General features: G+C 41.1%; 1 protein-coding gene across 1 annotated transcript in view; it reads left to right on the top strand.

Moving 5' to 3' along the window:
• Positions 1-22,765, top strand: part of LOC104617550 (homeobox-containing protein 1-like) — a 47,172-nt gene that overhangs the window by 9,491 nt on the left and 14,916 nt on the right. The window contains exons 2-3 of the mRNA XM_010282901.1: positions 420-530; positions 8,113-8,266. Of these exons, the coding sequence (XP_010281203.1) occupies positions 8,127-8,266 (140 nt within the window). The 5' untranslated portion in view covers positions 420-530; positions 8,113-8,126. The remainder of the gene's footprint in view (positions 1-419; positions 531-8,112; positions 8,267-22,765) is intronic.

Consider the following 22,765-nt stretch of genomic DNA (forward strand, 5'->3'; position numbering starts at 1 on the left):
TTATTCAAGCACTGAATGATAATGATCTCCTAACTATCCTTATTTATGCATATCAGTGGGTAAAGGACTTGTTCCTGTTCCACAGATGAAAAAATTTAAGAATCGGGGAAGTTGTGGACAGTTCAAGTTGGTGGTAGATTCGGCTTCCCAGTTTGTACCCTCTTTGCTTGTAGGTCGATTGTGCTGATTCCAGGAGGTACCTTGAGTAAGGTTGAAAATGACAACAGGGAGAAGTTAAAGCGGTTAAGGACAGGGCAGGAAAGCTTGAGCTCTCTGCTTTTTCTGTGATTGAAACATTATGAGTTCCTGGGCTTTGTAACGCAATGCCTTTTATCAGAATATAAACCACTTTAAAATGTTTTAAAAAGAACAAGTTTTCCTTTCCTCTTTCTCTCTTTTTTTGTTCTGTTTTTTTACAGGTATCAGTCAGAGCCGGATCTCCCATTGGCTGTTGCAGCAGGGGTCAGACCTGAGTGAACAAAAGAAAAGGGCATTTTACAGATGGTACCAGCTTGAGAAGACAAATCCTGGTAAACAAATACTGCCTAAACATCTTCTGATCTTTTATTTATGGAAAAGAAGCCTTTTGTCACTGTTTTTCATTATCATTGATCATTGACTTCTTGGTCTGGTGTACCGAAGAGATATTCCCTCTGACCAGTTTACTTTTTAGGAAGATAGGAGCGAATCTGTGCTTTGCTTTGCAGCAAACGATCCGGAGCTGACTGATCCATAGCTGTCTGTCCAGCTCCTCGCTCACAGTTGCTTGCCCCGTCCTCTCGCTGCTAGCTAACTCTGGGAATCAGAAGCAGTCAGTGAAGTCATGGTCAGCTAACATGAAATATGTGATGAGGCTCTTGAGAGTGAACAAATATAAGACGTTAATAATGTCTGCATAATAGAAAGTTGCAGCAAAAAACCCCACATTTTGTCAGAGAGGAACTTTGGGGTAACTTCAGAGGGTTTTGGGTTGGATCTCAAGCTCATGGATGGGATGTTGATCGTTACTGTGATAAGTTGGAGATGCGTCTCTCATCTCACCTGCTTCTCCAAATCTCAAAATAAATCTTAAATATAAAATGAGAAGTAAAGCTCCTCATTATTTTTAACTAACCAGCAATCTTCAAAATCACAGTTGAATTAATTTCCTTGCATTGTTCTTCTCCATAGATTTTGTTTGACCACCGTTCCTTTCCCTTCAGCGGTTTTATTGTAAAGATCAAAATATTTACATTTAATTTCCTTTAAACAATGGCATGATTAAATTAACTGTGTAATTGTTTTAAGGAATTTAAGACTCAGGCTCTCTAATGCGAACTTGGCTTCAATATCTAGAATTCTATTAAGAAAAATTCCAGTGAAAACAAATCCTCAAAACTTCTGCTTTGTGTGTAAGCTGAAAATCAAGAGGCTCCAGCTGTCAGTTGGCCCGAGAATACTTTAAGCTGAACCCAGCCGAGCCTCTCCTTTCTGTTCAGCATCTAGAAAATTGCTGTAAAGAATGAATGTGCCAAGGGTTGTGAGGTGCTGACAAGCTGCAGGGATCGCTGAGAAGCCTTGATTTTGCAGTGGCTGGAATTGCGATACTAAGGATCAGCAAAGTTACCGGAGACAACCGTTCAGCATCAGCTGCTTTGAAAGCCTCCAGTTGTACCCTACGAAGTAACTCTCAGCCATTTGCCTTTGATGGAAGGTATTGCCTCCAAAACCGTGGAGAGAGCTAGAGGTTTTTTGGAAGGTGTATTTTTCCTAAAGTCCTCTCCTAATGATGAGAACTGTTGTGTGGATCTTTCCTATAGCCGTGCACCTTTTCTTTCCAATATCATTTGGAGCTGTTTAAGAAATAGTATTCTGGGCTGGGGTAAGAGAAGCCTTGTCAAACTTAGCACTAAAATCTTAACTTCTTCCTCTTAACCTTCTTTCTTTCCCCGTATCCACAAGCTTACATCTTGTTTGTCCTCTGGCTCTTGAGAAGCATTTAAGGAAAGAAGACTAGCAACACTGAAGGCTACAGCTTAAATTGAAATGAATCGATGTTAACCCCTACTTTTCTGACACACTGTCTTGCTGAGGTCTTGTTCACTTTTCTTTATACACACATGGAAAAATCTCTTGAAGAGTGGTTGTTTGGGTTTAACCTTTTTTCAAATTAAGAGATCTTATACAGTATTTTTAAGAAGCATAAAAGGCAAAATGGCGTCTCTGCCAGTGCCAACGGACTATTTGGATGTGCTTAAATTCCCTTTAGAACTAAATAGCGTTTGGTTTCTTTCTAGAAGCTGAAGGGGAAACCCTCAGCTTTCCCACAGCTGTTGGAAGAGTCTACTTGAGGAAAATGGTTGTGTTACTTATTGTAGGATAATCCACTGCTTTGAACGATTGCCATCTACTATATTGCAGGTCAGACTGGCTAGCCAAGAAATAATCAACATGCATGTGTGCAAGCGTATACAGTGTATTAAGGAAGGTACAACCTTGTGCAAAGCATCCTGGGTTTAAATTACTGTTGTAAAACCAATTTGGAGCCTGAGTTTTGGATACTGCTTACCGTATCCTGTGCTTAGTAGATTCGACTAGCTGTCCTGCTGCGTTCTTTAGAGTCAGAAAATACGGAAATCGGTAGAGCCTCCTGCCATCTTCACAAAGAAGCGATGCCATCACCGCAGTTTCTGTGGAGTGTAAAAGATTGTCCTCCTTTGAAGAAACTTAGGACGTTAAATGGCTGGCATGTGTTTTTTCTATTTGCTCACTTACTAGGAAGTGACATTTGGCTTTCTATTCTCATAGCCCATCTTTTCCAATTCCAACTGCTGGGAATAAAATATCAATTTTATTGAGATGTATTTATTTTATTGAGATTTAATTATTATTTTAAATCTCCTTTGAGTGACATTCAGGTCTCTCTGTGCAGAAGCACCTACACATTTGAGTTACCACTGGGCAAAGTAAGGTATTTGGGAACTTCTAGTTCCTGCATTTCTGTTTTTCCTTATTATGGAAAAATGGATCTTTAGAGTAAGCCCATTTTCTGACTGAATTTGTTTGTGTAGTAACGGAAAGAAAACTTTCGCTTAAAATTGAAACAGTTTTGAAGGACTAGGACACCAGATATAATGAATTTATGAACTGTAAAGAATGAATATTTTCATGAGGAAAGGGCTGGAGATCACTTGGCAGACCTGTAGTATTTCCTTGGTTCTGCCAGTTTTTCTGTATGGCTCTTAGCAAATTATTTCACCTTTGTACCTCACTTTCCCGTCTCCTAGGTAAAGGTGAGACCACTTTCCTGTGTATGACTTGCCTACCTTGCCTGTAAGGTCCTCGCAGCAGGGACTGTCTTTTACTGTGATTATATACTGCACCCAGACAGGAGTTTCTAATAATATAGGGGACAAAAGATGACTTACAAATACATCAAAAGAGATTTTATTTTTCTTTTTTCAAAATGTATAATGGTGCTATATAACACTTTAAATCATCCACAAGCAGTCCTGAATCTGCAAACCAAAGAACTTTGGGTTGTGAAGCCTTAGGGCAGTTTTGAGACGTTGCTGCCGTTGAGATGTTGCTAGATGTTGCTCCTATACAGAAGAGACTCAGCAATTCCATCACGTTCGTTATGTGCCAGCTTGCTTTGGCCTGTTGAATACGCTGTTCGTTGTTCGCTTAGTTTTGATTGCTTATTTGCATGGGTACTTTCTATATTTCTCCTATCTTCGGTGGCGGGTGTTCAGGCAACAGCAGACTGGAACATTGCAAAAGAGACTTAAGTCATGGATCAGAAAAAAACCCCAACACTTTTCCTTCGATATGCAATAATCTTGCTCAAAGATTTCTTGATCAATGTTTTCCTTGTAGGAGTGATGTCAGAGTTAATAGCAACGCTGCGAATTCCAGCATACTAGTGATTGTAAATTTTTCTGGAAACAGTTGCCAATTAGGGTGAAAGGCAGTTTTTTGTTGAAGGGAAAAAGTCAGTGCTAAATGTTAGTGTTTGAAAGGTCTTTAATCCAATTAATTGGGATGCTTTTCATTTAGATGGGGATTTTTTTGGACAGGCACCACATCTCTTGTGTTTTGTAGAGGACTGAGAGCATTTTGGCGGTAGATAAATAGTATAAGTTTCAGAAGCCAGTATATGAGTGCATAGAGTCCTATAATGTACTGGTTGTTTTTTTTTCAGAGCCCATGGGTTTTAAATAAATAAATAAATAAATATTTATCTACTTAAAATATAAATGAGAAAAAATTATTCTTTACATTGGTAGTTGTTAGCCTGATTAGTTTGGCTGACACTGGGTCTTGGGCAACGTGGAAAGTTTGTCATGGAGTAATGTCAGCACGTCTTGCCTCTGTGTACTGCAGACTGAAGCTGGCACCTAGAAATGATGTGTTGAAGTTACAGATGAGATGGATACAGACTGCTTCCATTTAGGCTGGATATTTATTTCTGCCAGTCTTCTGTAATAAGAAGGCAGCTGTGGTCACCTTGGAGAAAACCATGTGCTCTTCCTCCTTGAACAAAAGGGAAAAAGAAGGGTAGTTATATCAAGATGTAGCATCTCTTGTGTTATTCCCATAGCAGTTCTTGTTTAGCTATAAAAAAAAGGCTACCCAAAGGAAAAAAAAAATCAGGGGCTGGATACGCCATGAGATTTGCCTGGAAACATATTGTTGGTGATTTACTATTTTACAGAGCTGCAGAGAAAATGGTCCCATAGCTCTGATCCTTTCCATCCAAGCCATGAGCTCCATAGGGAACCTTCTGCTGTGCAGGCTGCTGATTCAAATCCAGCCTGGCTCAGTAGTAACTGAAAGGTGTTCATCATGTGATCTCAGGTCAGTCTGGCTCAAAATAAAGTGTGGCATCTGTTCTTATCAGGATAATATATGACAGGTACTTGCTGCAAAGACTTGCTACTAAATGGTTTCCTGGAGCTGGGCTGAGGCTTGCTCCAGCCGTTCTGCGCATCGCCGCTGTATGGCAGGGCCTCTCCGAGGCGTGTGATGGGAACAGCAACTGCACGTGACGCTTTTAAGAGCGATGCTCTTTTTTTGGGATAGTGTCTGGGATGTGCTGAGAGAAGGCAGGCCTTTGCCATGAGGGACCTTGAGTGTAGAGATAGAGCTGCATTCCAGTTGGAGAGCACCGCTCTTGCCTCCTCTCCCCAAAACCCACCCGCAGCGTCCCCGGAGTCGTACCCCGCATTTGAGAAAACGCTGGCTTGCACGAAGAAAAGAGAGTGGTGTTGCAAAAGGTACTCGGCACTGGCAGGTAGCGAGGGATGTCGCTTTTCATTTTTCTCTGCAAAAGGAGTTCTCACAAGACGGTTCACCTCTACACCCCTTATACATGTCTTGCTTTTTGATGCATATACTGAGATGAAAATCTCATACTGCATTTGCTCCACTCATTCTGCTCAAGAGACAAGTTTTATTTCTTAAAAGCTGTTTGAGAGGTTTGTGAAAAGAATCTGAACTAGTAACCAGGATGTAACTTAATAAGTTGTAAAGAAGTAGAGCTGGGTGGCGAGAAGATTGCGGTGAAGCTTTGGAACAGCAGAATAAATGGGAGCCCCAAGTGCACACTTAATTGAGGGGGATGGAGAAAAGACTCCATAGTTGCCATATCAAATGCGGCAGCAGTGCATATAGCCACAGCTTTTGCCATTCAGCTAGAGCCAAACGCGTTTTGTGCCTCTTGCATTCAGATGCTTCTGTCTTTCTGTGTGTGCAAGAACAGTGGTGGGTACTTGCTTGTCATTCTCAGCATACTTTCTCTCTTATCTGCTGCTGATATTGATGTTACCCTGTAGAAAAGAGAAATAGGTGAATTGATCTAGCAAGGCTACTGAAACAAAAAAAGCATCTTACATCCAGTAAGTGAACGTATCAGTAGCAGGAGCAAATTTATACTTTAAATGCAGATGTTTTTTCAACCTTTGTCTGACAAATCTTGGGCAAATTTAATGGAAGTACTCAGCATCTCTTACCTTGATGTTCAGCGTCACTGATATTCCCATATTCTGCCTTTTTTCTGGAGAACTTAAATCCTCAGATGAGGAGACTATATTGCTAAGACAATGCAGGGAAATGAATTTCTTGTTCTGTTCTCTCCTGCCTTTTTTTTTTTTTCCTTTCTAGTTTCTTTTGTTGTTTCGTTTTCGACATGTATTTAAAGCCTAGCAACCCGATGCTGAACCCAACCTGAGCAAATGCTGGAAAAAGTAGATAAGGAACTTTCCTTGAAATGGCCTCCCAGTAAATTGGCAATGTAGGAAATATTTCATGTGTCAGTAAAACTAAGTAATCTGTGTAGGCTCAGTAGCCTACACAGTAGAGTGTAATAAGAGTCGCCATCCATTGTGCATGCAAGGCAGAGGCTGTGGCCTTCACTTCCTATATGCTTCTCCTGGGTAAAATATTTACAGAATAATAGAATCATTAAGGCTGGGAACCGTTAACCCAACACCCCATGCCCGCTAAACCATGTCCTGAAGTGCCACATCCATACGTTTTTTGAACACCTCCAGTGATGGTGACTCCACCACCTCCCTGGGCAGCCTGTGCCAATGCCTGACCACCCTCTCGGTGAAGAAATTTTTCCCAATATCCAATCTAAACCTCCCCTGGCACAACTTGAGGCCATTTCTTCTTGTCCTATCACTGGTTACTTGGGAGAAGAGACCAACCCCCACCTCACCACAACCCCCTTTCAGGCAGCTGTAGAGAGCGATGAGGGCTCCCCTCAGCCTCATAGTTTAGATTATTTTGGGCTCCGCTACCTAACACAGATGCAAGCTCCTGGCAATATGGAAAATACTCATTGTGCGTTTCTGGAAATGAACACAGCCAAATGCATAAATAGCTAATTTCTTGCTTTTTAACTGTAGGAATTTGTTTATTGGTTAAACTCTTAAGTTCCTTTAACCCTTTTACTCTGTTTTAAATGAAACAGGCAGTGTTGTTTCACTAACACAGTATGTTTTTATGATTAAATCCTAACCATTCTGAGCAAGTCTGTGTACCCGGAGGGATTTGCTGTCTCAGCTCTGCTTTTACGTGTGCACAATACTGTATTCCTCCTATGAGCAGAGCTGCTTGCTTCTCTTGGATCTATCTAGGCTGGTTCAGTGCACGAATTCCACTTGAGCTCAGTGTGCATATGGGATATAGGTAGTGATTTATCTTTTCATATGCCTGGGGTTTTTTGAGTTTTTTTGCACACAAGAACATCTATTTCTTCCCTCCAGGGGAAGTCACTGAGCACAAAGCTGTCCTTTAGAACATACCTTGTTTTACATACTAACGTCCTATACCAGGTTCCCATCCTGGCCAAGGGATATACAAAAGATTGGTCTCCCAGTGTGTCTTGATTTATCTTGATTTATTAACTGGGAGGCTGTTGTGGAAAGAATTGGGGGTAAGTTTCAAAGGGCTTTTAATAAAAGTATTGTGCCAAGTCCTGTCTCTTGCTTGAAGCTTTCCAGCTCAGGCTTCTTGAAAGGAGAAATGTATCCATAGAAAGGGGACAGAAGAGGAAAGGTGTGATGTTAATCTGCTTTCAGTGACTTTTTCAGGCAACCTGGCACTTGGGAGCCCGTGTTTGCACAGGTCACAGGGTGTGTTTCTATCGGTGGAGCTATTTCAAGTGTTTACTCAGCTCTTCAGACATGTCAAAATACTTTTGGTATAAATTTACATTTTGCTTCCTGAGACTGCTGCACAATTAAATAGAAACCTACTATTTCCTGTTTTGTGGTGGAAGAGGTAGCAGCACAACCTAAATAAATCCCAGCTAGGGCATAGCTCACCCTTTCTTTAAAACATTTTTCCTCTTGATAAAGACGGGACAGCTTTTCCTAAGTGGCTATTAGCTCGGTTATGTCTCCCTTAGATTTCTGTGGTCACTTGGTACCTCTCTGGCTTGGAGGTTGGGGATGGGAACGCTAGCTGGCTTTGTGTATCTTTAAGGTGTCTTTGTTTGATAACGCTTTACTTTTTTTAGTTTGAATGGTTTCATCATCTGTCTTGTCTTTTTTTCATGAGCAGGAGTGAGAAAATGGGCATGATTTTTAATCCACTAGGAAACACAGTATTTATTATTCTTAGGGGCTACGTTAAGCATGAGACCCGCTCCTATCCCAATAGAAGAGCCAGAATGGAGACAGACGCCTCCCCCAGTCACAGCTACCTCTGGGACCTTCAGACTACGGCGAGGCAGTCGGTTCACATGGAGAAAGGAGTGCCTGGCTGTTATGGAAAGGTATGTCACTTTGGGGTTACGGAGATGGGCATTTTAAAGCCAATACAAGTGTCCTTTTTCCTGCTCTGGTGAACACCAGCTTCATTTTCATGGACGTGTTTTAGCATCATGGAAGATAACAACAGTGTAATCATTTGATTCTCAACGGTAGAGTAGGAGGAGCTATTTCACCTCTGGACAATATCTTATTTTTTGTAGGCCCTGAGACATCTTGTCCGTGGCGCAGTCTGAGAGTATTGGTGTTCAGCTCTTCCTTTGCTTTTGCAGAAACCTTTGATCTAGCCTAATCCAGGCTCTGTCTTGGTGGAGGTCTGCACGCTCTTTACATTCTACATCTCTCCTTTCCCAAATTACTGATTTATTGACTCATTTGTATCATGTTATTTTATAGTTGATACTGGCATTTGGGCAGCACTATAATTGTTCAGGATGCAGAACTTTGCCTAACAAGTAGTAGATTCTTGGTCTGACGAGGCTCTTACAAGCCTTTTACATGAGCTGGGAACAGTACAGAGCAAAGTGGGTCTTTCAAATACATATGCAGAGTGGCAGGCGATCATTAGAGCTCCCAGCTCTTCGGTCCTGCAGAGACGAAGCGCTCTCTGAGCCTGGTTTCTGGGCTGTCTATGCTTTGCCTTTGACTCTGCCTACAGTAATGTCTTTTTTGTGGATAATATTGTATAATAGAAAAGGGCTAGTGAACTCAAACGTAGTTTAGAGATGAATGCTTATTTCCCTTAAGGGCTAAATGGCTGGGAGGAGTTTTCTTCCCTCCAAGAGTGAGGAACCTCCTTTCCATGAAAGCACCCGATGAGACTCTGTGTGTGGTACACTCCTCTCTGGTTTGCAACTCCGTTAATGGAGTCCTTGGCCAGCAGACTTTTAGGATGTGCTTTTGCCCTTTCTGTAATGTTTCTCTTTCCTCTTGCTTGCACAAGGGTCTTTGGAACCGATTAGGAGCAGGAGAGTGTCTCCTTTTGCCTAAGCTAAGACCAACATACCGAGCTCCCTCAGGGACCCAAGGCTTTTACACACAAGATGGACATACTTCTGTGTGGCCACAGGCCGTCACAGCATCTTTGCAGGGCTGAGACCGGTAACTAACTCTTTGTTTCCATATTCTGTCCTGGCACTGCACTGATGTTTTCAGGTTTGCTGAATGTTTCCGCAAAGGAAATAATGTAAATGTCTGAAATCTCTTCTGCTTTGCTAGACCCAACTAATGCAAAGTCCTGAAATCTGATAGTACAAGGGACTGTGTTTTTCTAGTGTCCCCCGCGACACACGTGGTACAATGTGCAGTAGAGGGTCTTCAGCGCTTTAAAATGCTTGTATGACTGTCCTGATTGCAGTATGTAGAATGACAAAAATGCTCCAGCTCAGTATACCTTCAGGACAGTACCACCTCCTTGTTAACCCTGTGTGTGCAAAGTATGTTCTTGCTCTGAAGTAGAATTGGAGCTCTTTGGGCATGGGTCTTTTCCTTCTCAGTTTCCGTCTGGCCTGAAGTGCGATAACTATTATTTGCTGTTTGAATCATGAAGTGCCTTAGACTCCTTTGCGCTAGGTGCTGTGGAAGCAGAGCAGGAGGAGAAAGCTAAGCAAGCAAGCACTACCCTTTCCTGCTTCAGATCTCTCCTAAAGCCAGTCTCTGCTGTGACATGCTCAAGAAGTCAGTCAACCTGTGATGGATTGGAATGTGTCTCTTAGAAAGATGTCAGATTTGGTTTTATATATGGAAAGAAGCAAGTTGCTGTTGACATTGGAAATCCTCCAGTTGTGTATGCAGATACATCGTCACTTGATCTAATTTTTCATTACCCTCTTTCTTCTTTGTTGCTCTTGGTTTTGTTTGCTGTGTCTTGTGCTCTGTAAGGTCTTTGCTGCTGGTTTTCTTCTTATTCTGCTGGTAAATGGAGACTTCTGCCACATTGCCTTAGTCCTGGCTTTTAATATTAATTTGTAGAGTTCTTGCTGGGTCACTGCAAGCACTGAATTTCACAGCCTTGTGTGTGGGTACTGGAAAGTATGGCTGAGGAGTTTTACTTGAGGCAAGAACACAGTAAATTTGAGCCGTGGTAAAAGCTTTGTATGACTATAAAACTACACCATAAAGCAAGTTTGGGATATGGCTGTTTAACTGTTATACTTTAATAAGCCTAGCTGAGCTGTAAGGATGAGCTGGTTTATGTGACGAGTTTTGAAAGAGTCGGAGGAGAAGACTCTCTTGGGAGCCCTAGGAAGAAGCTAACTAATTTCACTGCAAAGTCACCAGAGTCTTCCAGGCTTGGCCCTAAGGTGACTCAAAACAGCAGCCAGGATGAAGGTAACCAGACTCCTGACTGTCTGGCCCAAGCATATCAGGTTCACTTAATGCCATAGGGTCAGGAATAAGCATTTGGCTCACTAAAATGGATGTTTGGCATTGCATGTGGTCTGGTGCCATTTATCTGGTAATTTGCATTTTCCTCTGAAGGATTAAGTTTTGACTGTGAGTGGAGGCATCTTACTCACTTTAATGGACTGTTTTCCGTAATTAAATGCAAGTTTCGTTGCATTGTGTTTGCATGTCCTGCAGCAGCTTGATGCACCGTTGACGCACACAGGGATTTAGCTACCTAGTTTTGAGCGTCTTACTTGGGAACCTCAGTAAAGTGCTGGTACATCTAGGCTTCTAGCTATTCAGCAATGAGAAACAGAGATCCAGAAGACAATCCCATCACACTAATGCAACTCATATGAGGGCTACATGCACCTTCTTCTCTGGCTACAAAAGAGGAGCCTTCTGCAATTAGACCTAACTTTGGTGATTTAGTTAAAAGCCTGAAGGTAAGAGGACTGAATCTAGACCTTAATGGAAACTCTTGTGTACGTAATTCAGAACTGCTTCTTCCTATAAACTTTTGAAACATTGCTGTGAAGCTGTATAAACATTTTTTGGCTGAGTATCAAAGTTTTGGGCTGCTCTATCAGTTAATTGTGGTACATGCTTTTGACTTGGATTCAGTTGGTAAGAAATGCAGTTGCTAAAAGTCAATGTGTCAAACCAGCTGAGAGCACTTCAAGGAAAAAATCTGAATTTGATTGCAAAAATTGGAGAGATTTGCATCTAGGAGCAGGCTCTCCATCTGAAAATGCACAGCACCAGTGAGGATTTAGCCCATGAACTGAATGAGAAGGGTGAGGATTTTACGGCTAGTTTCTACAAAAATTCTAGTGCAATTAATTATTATATTGGTGCAAACCTGATGTAATTATAAAGATTAGAGTTAGGGCCAGCACATATACTTAAATGTCTAATGTACATAAGTGTCTGCATACAGGGTATGCGTATTAAAGAAACTAATTGGTTTATACTGGATTTCCAGAATGCTGCTTGCGGTTTCTGTAATTCAATTCTCCAGTCTTTACTGCTTTTTTGGAAATTCTCCCAGGGTAGTTTATTAGTCACTAGGCTTAGATTTCGGACAATAGATTCAGGTCTCTTTCTCCTTCTCTCCTTTCTGTGTTGTTTTTTTTTTTTTTTTTAATATCTGTCCGAATATTTATGCTCTGAAGGTTAAGAGGAGCAATAGTTCCAGAAAGTAAAGTTCTATATTTAACTGCAGACTAGGTGTGGTTCAGACAACTGCAGTGCAAGCTCCCTCTCGCTGCTGTGCTAGTGATACCAACCTTGACCTGTTCTCTTCTTGAGCCTCCTGCTCATGAAATATGCTGAGTTTTTTGTGTGGTGATGTTGTTGTGTGGCTTACCCTCCTTTGGGAACACAGCTAAGACAACAATAGTCCTTTCTGTGAAAACCTGAGGTTAAACTTGAAAGTCTGTTTCTGGTTCAGTTTCGTGTTCTTCGTTACATCTTGTCCCACAGATTTTTTTTTTTTCTTTTCACTGCTTTACTACTTCTTTTCAACCCTTCTCATTAGAACTACAAAATTTAAAATTCCCTTAGGGTTTTCTCCTTTCTTAATGAAGCTGTGTTGTCTTGTCTATCTTTTTTTTTTTTTAAGTGATTTGTATTTTTCCTCTAATCATATGTTGGAGTTGAGGTTTATCTTCTTTTTCAGGCAAAAAACCATCTAAGGTTGGCAGCTGAATCAATGACTCTATACCCATTTTAAGGCACTTCTGTTGAGTGCCATTTAAGACGGGGGGGAGGGGGAGTTGAGTGTTGTTTTTTAAGTATATGCTTTATCCAAAGATTAAATTAAAATAACTGTAAATTCTGCTTTAAACAAAATGAGTAATTCATCAGTTGAAAGTATTTCAGTTTGTCTAGGGAGTAGAGACTTTGCTTTTTGGTTGAGGGTTTTTTGGTTTGATTTTGTGGGTCTGTTTTTTTACTCTAACACTTGTCTATGCTCTTGAAGCATCCTTTTGTAAAGATGTATTTAGATTAAATAAGACTAGATGATATAGATACCTATTATCCCCGTTTCATAGATGGCAAAATAAGACTAGATGATATAGACACCTATTATCCCCATTTCATAGATGGCAGGCAAAACAGTCAGGTGTTTCCTTGGCTTTGTGATCCAAGGCAACTTTATACATAAGAAAATGGATTTAGATTTCTCAAGATACTAAGGGTATAGTTTCATGATATAGCTGAGCCGAATTAACAGTTTGTCACCATCTCATCCTTAGGCGTTATCCTGTCTCATCGCCCTTCTCAATTCCTCCTCCTCAGTTTCCTTGCTCCTGCCACCCTGCGTTGTGCCAGATATCTTTCTTCTCTGATTGAAATACTGGCCAATTCAGCTTGGTTCAGAAAAAGAAATCTTTTTTATTTCCCCCTCCATTTTAGTGAATCGTTCAGCTTGCTGTGCACGGAGAGTGTGCCAGCGCTGGCTCGGGGCAGATGACAGGAGTGAACAACTGAGGGCACAGCGAAGGGGAATTTAAAAAAAAAAAAAAAGTACATATTTTCTATGGTGTTTTTTTAGTCGTCATCTTTTTGTTCAGATTCTGTTTGGCTTGAGTTTCTGTTTGGCTTGAGTTGGAGGAGTTCCTGGTTTGGTTAAAAGCATGGCCACGCTGCCAGTCATGCTGGTATAATGGAAGAGGTGTCCTTTTATTTTTGCCAGGGAGCAGCAATGTATTACCCCGGTATCGCTGCCAAACGGGTCTAATTCAACCAGGTTGTATTCTTGTTGCCCCTTTAAAGTGGACCCAGGTTGGTGAGGAAAGTCATCTCCGTGCCAAAACCAGTCCCTGTTGCGCTTCCATCAGCTGCACGCTTACGCTATTGAAGACGCAGCGGCGTCTGCTCTCGGGAAGGAAGGACCTTCTGCAGTGGTCCCGGGAAGCGGGAGCCGGGCTGGGCCGGCGCAGCCCTGTGCACGGTTCTGGCCCTGAGCGGTATCAGTCCTGACATGCATTATTAGAAATCCTTCCGATTGTGAAAGCGCTATTACTGCAGCTCTCCTGAGCGCTGGGGCTTCCACGACTTCCCCGGGGAAAACGAGAGCTCTATTAGCTCCTGAAATTCAGTTAGGAAATTTTCTTAGTTAATTTTAGCCCATTACTCTTAGTTACGTCTTCTAGCAGAACCTTAATACCAGCCCCATAGGGGATCTAAGTTTCCTGTGCAAGGCTTTGGAGGAGATTTAAGTTTTGGATTCATTGCATTTCTCCCTTTTCAAGCTGACAACAGAGCAGGAAGTAATGTCTTTCAGCCCCTTCCATTAGGCTTGTACATTGTTAGAAACAGAACATCAGTTTCTCATCAATATAACGATGTCCACGGGTTGGCTCAGGAATGCTGCTCGTCTTTCTTGGGTTCTTTTTGCAGGCCGGTGAGGAGTGCCGAGAGCTATGCTCTACTGTCACTATGGCCCTCGGGACGTCATCAAACCTTTCGGTGACTCGCCGTTCTCAGCTGTAAACTATCTGCTACCTGCTGGGGAGGCTGAGCCAAACCAAGGAAAGGATGAGCAAGATGCTAAAAGCTTGTAACTTTTGGGTTACCAAGGAAGATTTGTGTTGGGCGTTAGGAAAAACTTTCTAACTGTAGGGATCGTTGAGCACTAAGCAGGTTATCTACAGAAATTATGGAATATTTCTCAGGAGCAAATTAGCTAAAATCTGTCAGGATGGTTCTGATATACTTGATCTTAACGCAGAGGGAAACGTCAGCTGACTTTACATTATTTTCCAGCTTTTTCTATTCTGTCATAAGGTGTTAGTCAGCAACTTGCAGTGGGAGGTTCAACTTCGTTAAGTCCTTTGAGGTGTAGGAAGGAGATGGGTTTTTTTAGGATCTTTGTTTGCTGTCCATGCTTGTGAAATGCTTTGAGATCTGTGGGTGCAGGCACTTTGCAACGGCATTCAGTGAAGTTCACTTTACAGTTTAGAAACAGGCGAGATCTTTTTGTTGTCTGAAGGTTCAAGTGGTTTGGCTCAGGGTCATTGCTGTATGTCTTCATAAAATGCAAGAGCAGCCATTTTATGCTTACTACACAGTATCTTTCTTACTTTGCATTAGATCAAGCTATGTTCCCTCTTAGACGTGCATAATATGCAAGCTTCCTATTCTAATCAGCCATAAGCAAATCCCAGTTGTTTGGCAGATTGCATGCAGTAAAATATAATGCTAGGATGTCTGTCCAAAGTGCTCGCCAGACTCTGGTCTCTTGGAGGATCCAGCACCTAATGAGTTACTTTTCTTTTTCAGGGAGCTCAGGTGCTTTTTGTATCTTTGTGTTCTCTCTCTCTCTGCTATTTTTTTTAAATAATAAAAAAGATCTGTGAGAGTGGCAACTCCCTGCAGCAGACTCCAGTTAAAATTTTTGTATCTGTCAAGGTCAAAATAACTGAAATGAACATTTGCAAAAGGAGCTGTGTCAATCTGACCTGCAGCAGCACTGTCTGGTGCAGTAAACCCACATTTTAAGAATGGGAATTCTTCTCTAGTCCAGATACTCTCCTGCATTTCTCCAGGACCAATTGGAACACTTCAGTATTCTGTCTACCTTCTCATGAAGGTGAGAAGCAGGATCTCATCCTGAGTCATAACATTGTCTTCTCATAGCATCAAAGCCATGTCATACATACGGGAGGATCTGTAAGGCCAAATTTACCTCTAACCTATTGTTTGCTTTTAAGAACATCTCCTGGCTCCTTCAGGGATGTCCCAGCTCACAGACCCCATACTTCAGAGCATACCCCTGAATGCTTACGTGTGCAACATCCAGCTGCCCTGCTTGCCTTTGCAGTGATTTCATGTCGCCATCCTCAGCATGCAAAGCTGTGTTGGGGCATTCTATGGGGAGAGGAGGTATAGAGGCGACCTCAATTCAACCTGAGTTCCTACTAGGAAAACATGAGTCTGACATGGCAGCTCTGAAGAGCACCGTGAACTCTAAGCTGCTTGATATCTGCCTGGGTCAGCCTCGGTCAAGAGAAGCCATTTTGCCCTTGGGTGGCTTTTCCAGCTCCATCTTTTGTCCCTGGCACAAGGGCTGACTTTGCTCTGTGAGCTTGAACGGCACCAGCGCCATGGAGTTCTGGTGTGTGGCTGAAGCTTCAAGACTCAGCAATAACCTAGGTGGTGGTGATGATGGTGGTGGTTGTCATTCTGTGACTAGTTCACGTGTGGCTAGCAATCATATGGCTGTGGACAAAAGCTCTTATCTCCTACCCTGATTTTTTTTTTTTTTTTAAATCCTTCTGTTGCAGCTCTGGGCATTCTTATTATTCACATAAATATGTAATTCCTTCTAAATCCTGCTAAGGTCTTCAGGGTACTTTGGGAGAACTAATTATACCTAGTTTCATTTTATATGCTAAAATGTGTTTAAAAAGTTGGAGGTCCCTTTTGCCTGAGTATCCTGAGAAAGAAAAAGAAAGAACATTGCGTTTACCTTCCCGTGATCACTCATTGCATATACTGCTATTAATATGCTGCTTATTTATCTCTGAACTAAACAATCCTCCTCTTATCTCCTCACAGGTGGCAGGTCTTTCCTTGCCCCTAATAACATTCATTGTCACTCTTCTCTGGACTGTTTCTATTTCTACATTCAGTTTTTAGTGACTCGTGGTAGGTGAGTAGGGACAGGAGCAGAACTGATTACCATATTTCCAGGGTGAATATTCCAGCTTATACAGGCAGCTGAATCTGATTCCTGTTGTTCTCTGACCTCCAACCTAACATCTGGGTTTTTCTGATTACTTTTGTGTATTGGTTGAGAGTATGTTTTCTTTGAGTAGTCCACAATGATGTGTGTGCCTTTTTCCTGAATGGTTACAACTGATTTAGAACCAGTCATTTACGTGAGGAATTTGAATTTGTTCTTTTCCATGTGCATTATCCTGCTTTTTTGCAAAGATAGCAAATGAAGTTCAGTCATGGGACTGTTTCGATATTTTTTGAAATTTGCACCAATTACCTACTTTATTTGAATCCAGTATAAATAATTCACTTTCCAGAACATTATTTAATGTAACTCTTAATGCCAATCATTTTAGGTCACAACTTCTTTGAGCCGGGGGCTTGTATTCTGTTCATACACTGAGCCTAGCGCATGGGCTCTCTACAATCATATTGGGACCTCTAGATGCTGCTTACTGTAAGGACAGTGTAAACGTGTAAGTTTAGTGCTGTGGGTTGTCGCTGTGAGCTTGCTCCTATGCCAACACTAGACTTTCTGTAACCCTTCGTGGTATTCTTCTTCCCGTGACTGTTGTGTTTCAAGTACGCAGAACCGAATAGTAACAAAAAGCTCATATTAATTAGCTACATCATTATTTTTTTACCTGTTAACATGATTTCAGGAGGTAGGGAAAAAAAAAAAGTCCTGGCATTCTTGTCACAGCAACTGTGTGAACTGGACCCCGGCACGTGCAAGTCTATATTTTCTGTAGCCGTTTTGTAACGACCGTTCACTGTAGGTTGTCTGGAACAAAATTTCTTGATCATATTACAGCCCACGTAAAGGTGATGCGTCTCTGGGTGTGCTCTGGTGCGAGAGTGTAACGGTTACGCTCTGCTGTCTCTGTCTGTACTGAAGGAGCTTGAGAAAAGCTGGGGAGTTTACTCACTCTTTGTGAGCAGGCTCCTGCGAAGTTTAGCAGACAAGGCGGTGGCAAACGGCTCCCTGGGCAGTGACAAGCACAAGTGACCATAAAGCTGTGATCATTCCTGGTTTGGCTCTTTTTCAGCCTGCCTAAAATCTGGGGAAAGAACTAGACAGCCCTGACCAGCCAAGGAGGGTTGTTCCAGGTCCAAGTTCAGCTTGAAAGGATAGTCATCGCTCACAGTGAGGTTTTCCTGACCTGCATGTGGTATTATCCATGGAATAAACCCACTTAAGTGAATTACAAAATTAACTTCTTGCGTGATCTGGAAAGTGTTCGGAAGGAATTAGTAGTCAGGTTGGCACCTTGTCACCTCTTGCTTTGATGCAGCCAGCTGTCGGCACGGAGTATACGTGAGCACCAGCCAGCTCGAAGCACTGTTGGATTTGCCCATTTCTGGTTTCTAGAAGTATGCAAAGTGCTCCTCCTGACTGTCACTGCAGCTAGTCTCTGAACAGAGTCCAAACCTACCTCAGTGAAAGCAAACTCTCTGCCATCTAGTAACAGATGTGAGGTCTTTATACAAGTAATAAACAGAGTAAATACAGGGAGAAGTGAGGGAGCAAAATGCCCAAGTAAAACTCATAAGTATGTTGCATCATGTATTTATGGACTCTTGGTCAGACTGTGGAGTGCTTTAAAAAGACTAAAAAGAGTGCTTTATCAGAGAACCATATGGGCTTTAACCACAAAAGTCACAACCACATCCTAGATTCTTTTTTATCCTTTTTTTTGTTTTGTTTTTTGTAGTCCAGGATAGCACAATTGACCTTTTTTTGTTTGATTTTTCCTTTGGAAGTTGCATAAGTTTTAATTTGTTTTGAATTCTGTGCTGTCTGTGAGGAACTCTTGTCAACAGAATAGAAGACATGGATGTGTTCCAAAGAGCTTTTTTAATGTGATTTCCTTATAAAGAACTAAGAATGAGAAAATAGGATACATAAGTACAAAACATATAGAAAAAGTCATCTGATTTGTTGCTTGTTATGTACATAGGCTGGCGCTCTTTCACTTTCTAAATGCTCCTTGATATTCTCACAGGAGCATCACAGGAGCATTGGACTGGGACTTCCAGTTTCAGGCCCAGCATCTCTTGTTTCAGTCAACCTTTATTCTATCCTTTTCAGAAACTGATTAAATTCACCATCTTGGCCAAAGGTACAGAAGCCCGTAGGGAGGTGGCTACCCCAGCAGGCTCTTATTGTGTCAGTGGTTAGATATTCCTGAGATTGATTGTGACCCATCCTTCTTGGATCAGTAGTATTATTTAACTAAAACAAATCCTTACCTCCATTTCTGGTCTCCACTGTTGGCCCCCTTCATGCATTTATGGTAAACCATAACCTCATCTCTGCCCTGAGGTTTGCTCAGGTAAAACATGGTGTATCTCTTGCAAGACAGGCTTTCCATTCTGCTGTCATCCTATGATTACTCTCGAAGATGTTCAGTTTTAAATTCATCTTTCTTGAATGCTGGAGACCAGGATTGTATGTAGTCCAGGTGACGTCTTGTGCAAGTATTTTATGTAGTCCAGGTGAGGTCTTGTGCAAGTATTTTAGTGCTTTTCTTTCTGGATTGGAAATAGTTGGCATCCTCAGCTATATCAGGCTTTGCCTTTTTGGTGGTTTTGTTGCATTGTGTCTTTTGGTCGTACTACAGTGACTTAACAGACAACAATCTTTCTACTACTTCCAGCTGATGATCTTCTTGTGTATACGAGTTGTTTTTGCTGTTCCCGAAGTGTATGAACTTGCATATTGCACTGTTAAATTTCCTTTTAGTTCTTGTCCTTAGGTTTGTCTGTTACTTTTTATGATACTCCAATTCCCTGTATTGACGTGGCTTCTGACTTTGTCATCAGCAGATTTCATTACCATGTTCAGATTTTGTGTCAAGATCGTTAAGTGGTTTAGTTCTTAAGATACTCCAAAGATGATACTTGAGGAATATCACTGATAGCCAGCTTCCAAGCTATGATTTTAAATTTTCAGCCCAGATCTTAGTTATATGTTTCCTTTCTACCTTATCTCATAATTATACAAATCTTTGTCTTTTCCAAAATTGTGAGTCATTTCCCATTGGGGCTGTATCAAATGCTTTCCAGGAGTCCAAAAATGATCTAGACGTAGGACATACAGTCAACAACTCCTCAGTTGCTCTTAGAGCATTACTACTAGTACTGATTTAGTCATGCTTCTTGAAGAGATGGGATTGTCCCCAGGGAACCTGGCTTTTCTGAGGTAGAGTGACAATGACATTTAAGAGGAAGCACGTGGCAAAATGCATGGCTCATGACAGGGAGCACAAATCTAGGAGTAAGGAGCTGCAGATTCATTTCACAGCTCTGCAGTTGGTTTCTTGTGTCTGTATCTCTTAACTTTGCTGTTCCTCTACCTCTAAATTCTTCCAACAATATTAAAGAATAAGATTAAAGAACACAATTTCAGAATATTTTAAGGGGTTTATGATCTGGTTGTAGGCAATGTTCTTGAAATACAAAGCATGATGGGTGTTCTTTAATGAAGTAATACTTTTGAGTCCTTGGCAGCCTATTATTTCCAAGGTAATTATTCACAGACTTACAGGCAAAAAAATATATAAAAAGCTGGATAATAAACTCAGCTCTTTCCTTTCCCCATGGATGTTGAATGGTCATTGAATAATCTGTAGAAAAGAAAAAGACGTTGCTGCTGCCAGACTGGAGAAGTAGTACTCTTCAAGGATCCACAAAGCTACCTCATTGCTTAAAACTTTCTATAAACCTCCTTCTTCTTTGCTATGATGTCTACAAAGAACCTCATGAAGCTGGTCTTGGCACCACAGTAGCTTAATCAACTAGCATGCTGGCCTGTGTTGATTCCTTATCTCTTGTTCTTGTTTGCTTATATCCATCTGTTGCATTGCATTTAGTTTGCAAGGCAATGAATAAATTGATATTTTTAAAAATCAACAAAAAAAACCACCCAAACCAAAAAACTTTTTCTGCTTTGTGTCTGTAACAGCACTTAATACAGTAATAGTTCTGGTCCAGATCTTGAAGATACTGGGCTTTAGGAAAAAAATACTTGTACGGAGCCGACTTATTTTCTCAAAATGCCACAGCAATAGTGGCTGTCTGTGCACTGCTCAGCTGAGCGGACCTGAGTCTGATCCAATACTGGAAATTGAAAATAAAAGCTTGCAGATCTTTGAGGGGAAATGCTAGCGATTATGTTGGAAATTACCAGTTCATACTAAGCTCTATCACAAATCTCATGTTTGGTATTTTTCCTCTCCTGGAGGCATAGGACAAAGTGAGACTTCAAGCTTCATAGCCAGAAGGACTGTAAAATTTTGAAAAACATGACCTTACTGGTGCTGAACTAATAACAACCTGAGGGACCTTGCTGCTTACACTTGACATTCTGTACATACTTTTTTTTTTTGTGTGAACCAGTGCTGAACTTCCCATTAAAGTGCAATTTTTTAGGCACGGATAGGCCATTCTTCTAGAAACACCTTACTTTAAATGAGCAGAAAACTGAGTTCTGACTTTGAGTTTACTATTTTCTTCAGGAGAGTACAGAATGATATTTGGGTTGAGTAAGGTAAAATCCAAGTCATACACTTTGCTATTTATTTGTGTTGCCACATAAAGCCTTGGAATCCTCCGCTGTCTTGCAAGTAGCAGCTTTAATAACCGCAGGGTTGATAACAGTACATCTCATTGGAAAGGTGGGTCACCAAGCAGCAAAACAGCTCTTACGAGTGGATGGGCTCTTACTGAAGTCCCAGGGCTTATTTCTGCAGGGTCTCGTCACTTCTTGGAGATGTTTCATCCATGGACTGATCCTGCCTTAGCTTTGCTTGCTTTGTGAGAACCAGCTAATCCGGAGGATGTAGCTTTAATAATTCATCCCCTGTATAAAGTTTAAAAATATAAATGAGATGTTTGTTGTCTTCATAAAGGTCTTGTTTGTCTATTGGTTAAGTCCAGAGGATTTAATGCACATAAATATTCCTGTAGTGTGTAGGTCTCAATTTAAATACTGGAAGTAAATAAAGGAGGACAAGAGATACTATTATTCATGCTTAGATGCCTTGTTAGGAAGAGCTTTGAAGGTGCTGTATGCTCGCACGAACCCGTTGTTGAAATATTACAGAATACTTCTCACTTTTTCATGTCTTCATGTATTTGTTAGTTGCTGGCTTTAAAACATCTCCCATCTTTCTTTTTTTTTTTTTTTTTTTTTTTGCTTTTCTTTTCTGAACAGTGTAGTTAACTGTGTTTGGCGCGTCTGCGACACCGTTACGCTTAAGGATAGTCATAAAATTTTAGCCATTGTCTGCTGTCAGTGTCTTCAAGGTGCCTTAAACAGAAAGTACCTGTGTCTTTCAAATTGCTTAAAAACTCCAAACCTTTCTACTCAGAAGTGAGCTGTTGTGTAATTTCAGAAATATTCTTATCACCAAATCCAATTACAAGGAAGAGTAAATCGCCACCTCCGATGTCTTAACTATTCTTTTTTTAATTGTTAATTATCTCGACAGTAGGCTGCTATAGATTAGGAGGCATAGATTATCTTTGGCAAGTATGAGGCTTTCAGAGCTATTATCAATTAATTCTGTTTTTAAACAAATTTTAGGATAATATTAATAGCTTGATAGGATTGTGTTGGTGCTTGAAACCGCTGTCAAAATACTGAGAAAATGATTTTTAAAAAACAAGAAACTTGATGATGTTGTAGTAGCTTTTGAAGGTCATACAGTTTTATGTATTCCAGTGAAAGGTATATTTCTGGCCTTTTAATCTACATTGCAGAATAGATTTCTGCTAAGAAACATCAGTAAAATTACTGTCTCGGGGTTTAGGCACTGATTTGTAAAACCAGAATAGAGTCAGGTCTATTGTACAAGTTTTTTAATGTGTGCTGAAATGACTATGCAATTTATGTACACAAACACGTACTGACTTGCGAAATAATTACAGTTTATATATGTGTGGTGCTTTAAGTGATCTAGTCCTGCTGAGCTCTCTCCTCCAGATCTGCACTTCCCATGAAAAGAATGAAACATCTCTTACAGTTGGAGGCTTAAACACTGTTCTCTCCCTAGACAGAGAGTATGGCAATACCCTGGGGTTGAAAGCTCAAGCTAGGAATGAGGTGCAGATTTTTAAAAAATGAGGGTTTTTGCAGTTTGGTTCCAAAGCTTAATTAAAATTATGGTAGGTTCTGCATTGGATAAAATCCCAAATTTTTATGTTGGGACTGGATATCTCTGTAGGTTGGACAGAAGATCTGGGCTTAATGCCGGAATTGCTGAGAAAACTCTGGTCAGTGCTGTAGAAGAGGTCAAGGCAGAGTCCTAGGGTGTTTTCTTTAGTCCTTAAAAATCCATAGAGCTATAAAAGCCCATGACTAAAGGACAGTGCTGTAGGGA

This window comes from Phaethon lepturus, unplaced genomic scaffold (genome assembly GCF_000687285.1).
Source record: "Phaethon lepturus isolate BGI_N335 unplaced genomic scaffold, ASM68728v1 scaffold19282, whole genome shotgun sequence".
Classification (NCBI taxonomy): domain Eukaryota; kingdom Metazoa; phylum Chordata; class Aves; order Phaethontiformes; family Phaethontidae; genus Phaethon; species Phaethon lepturus.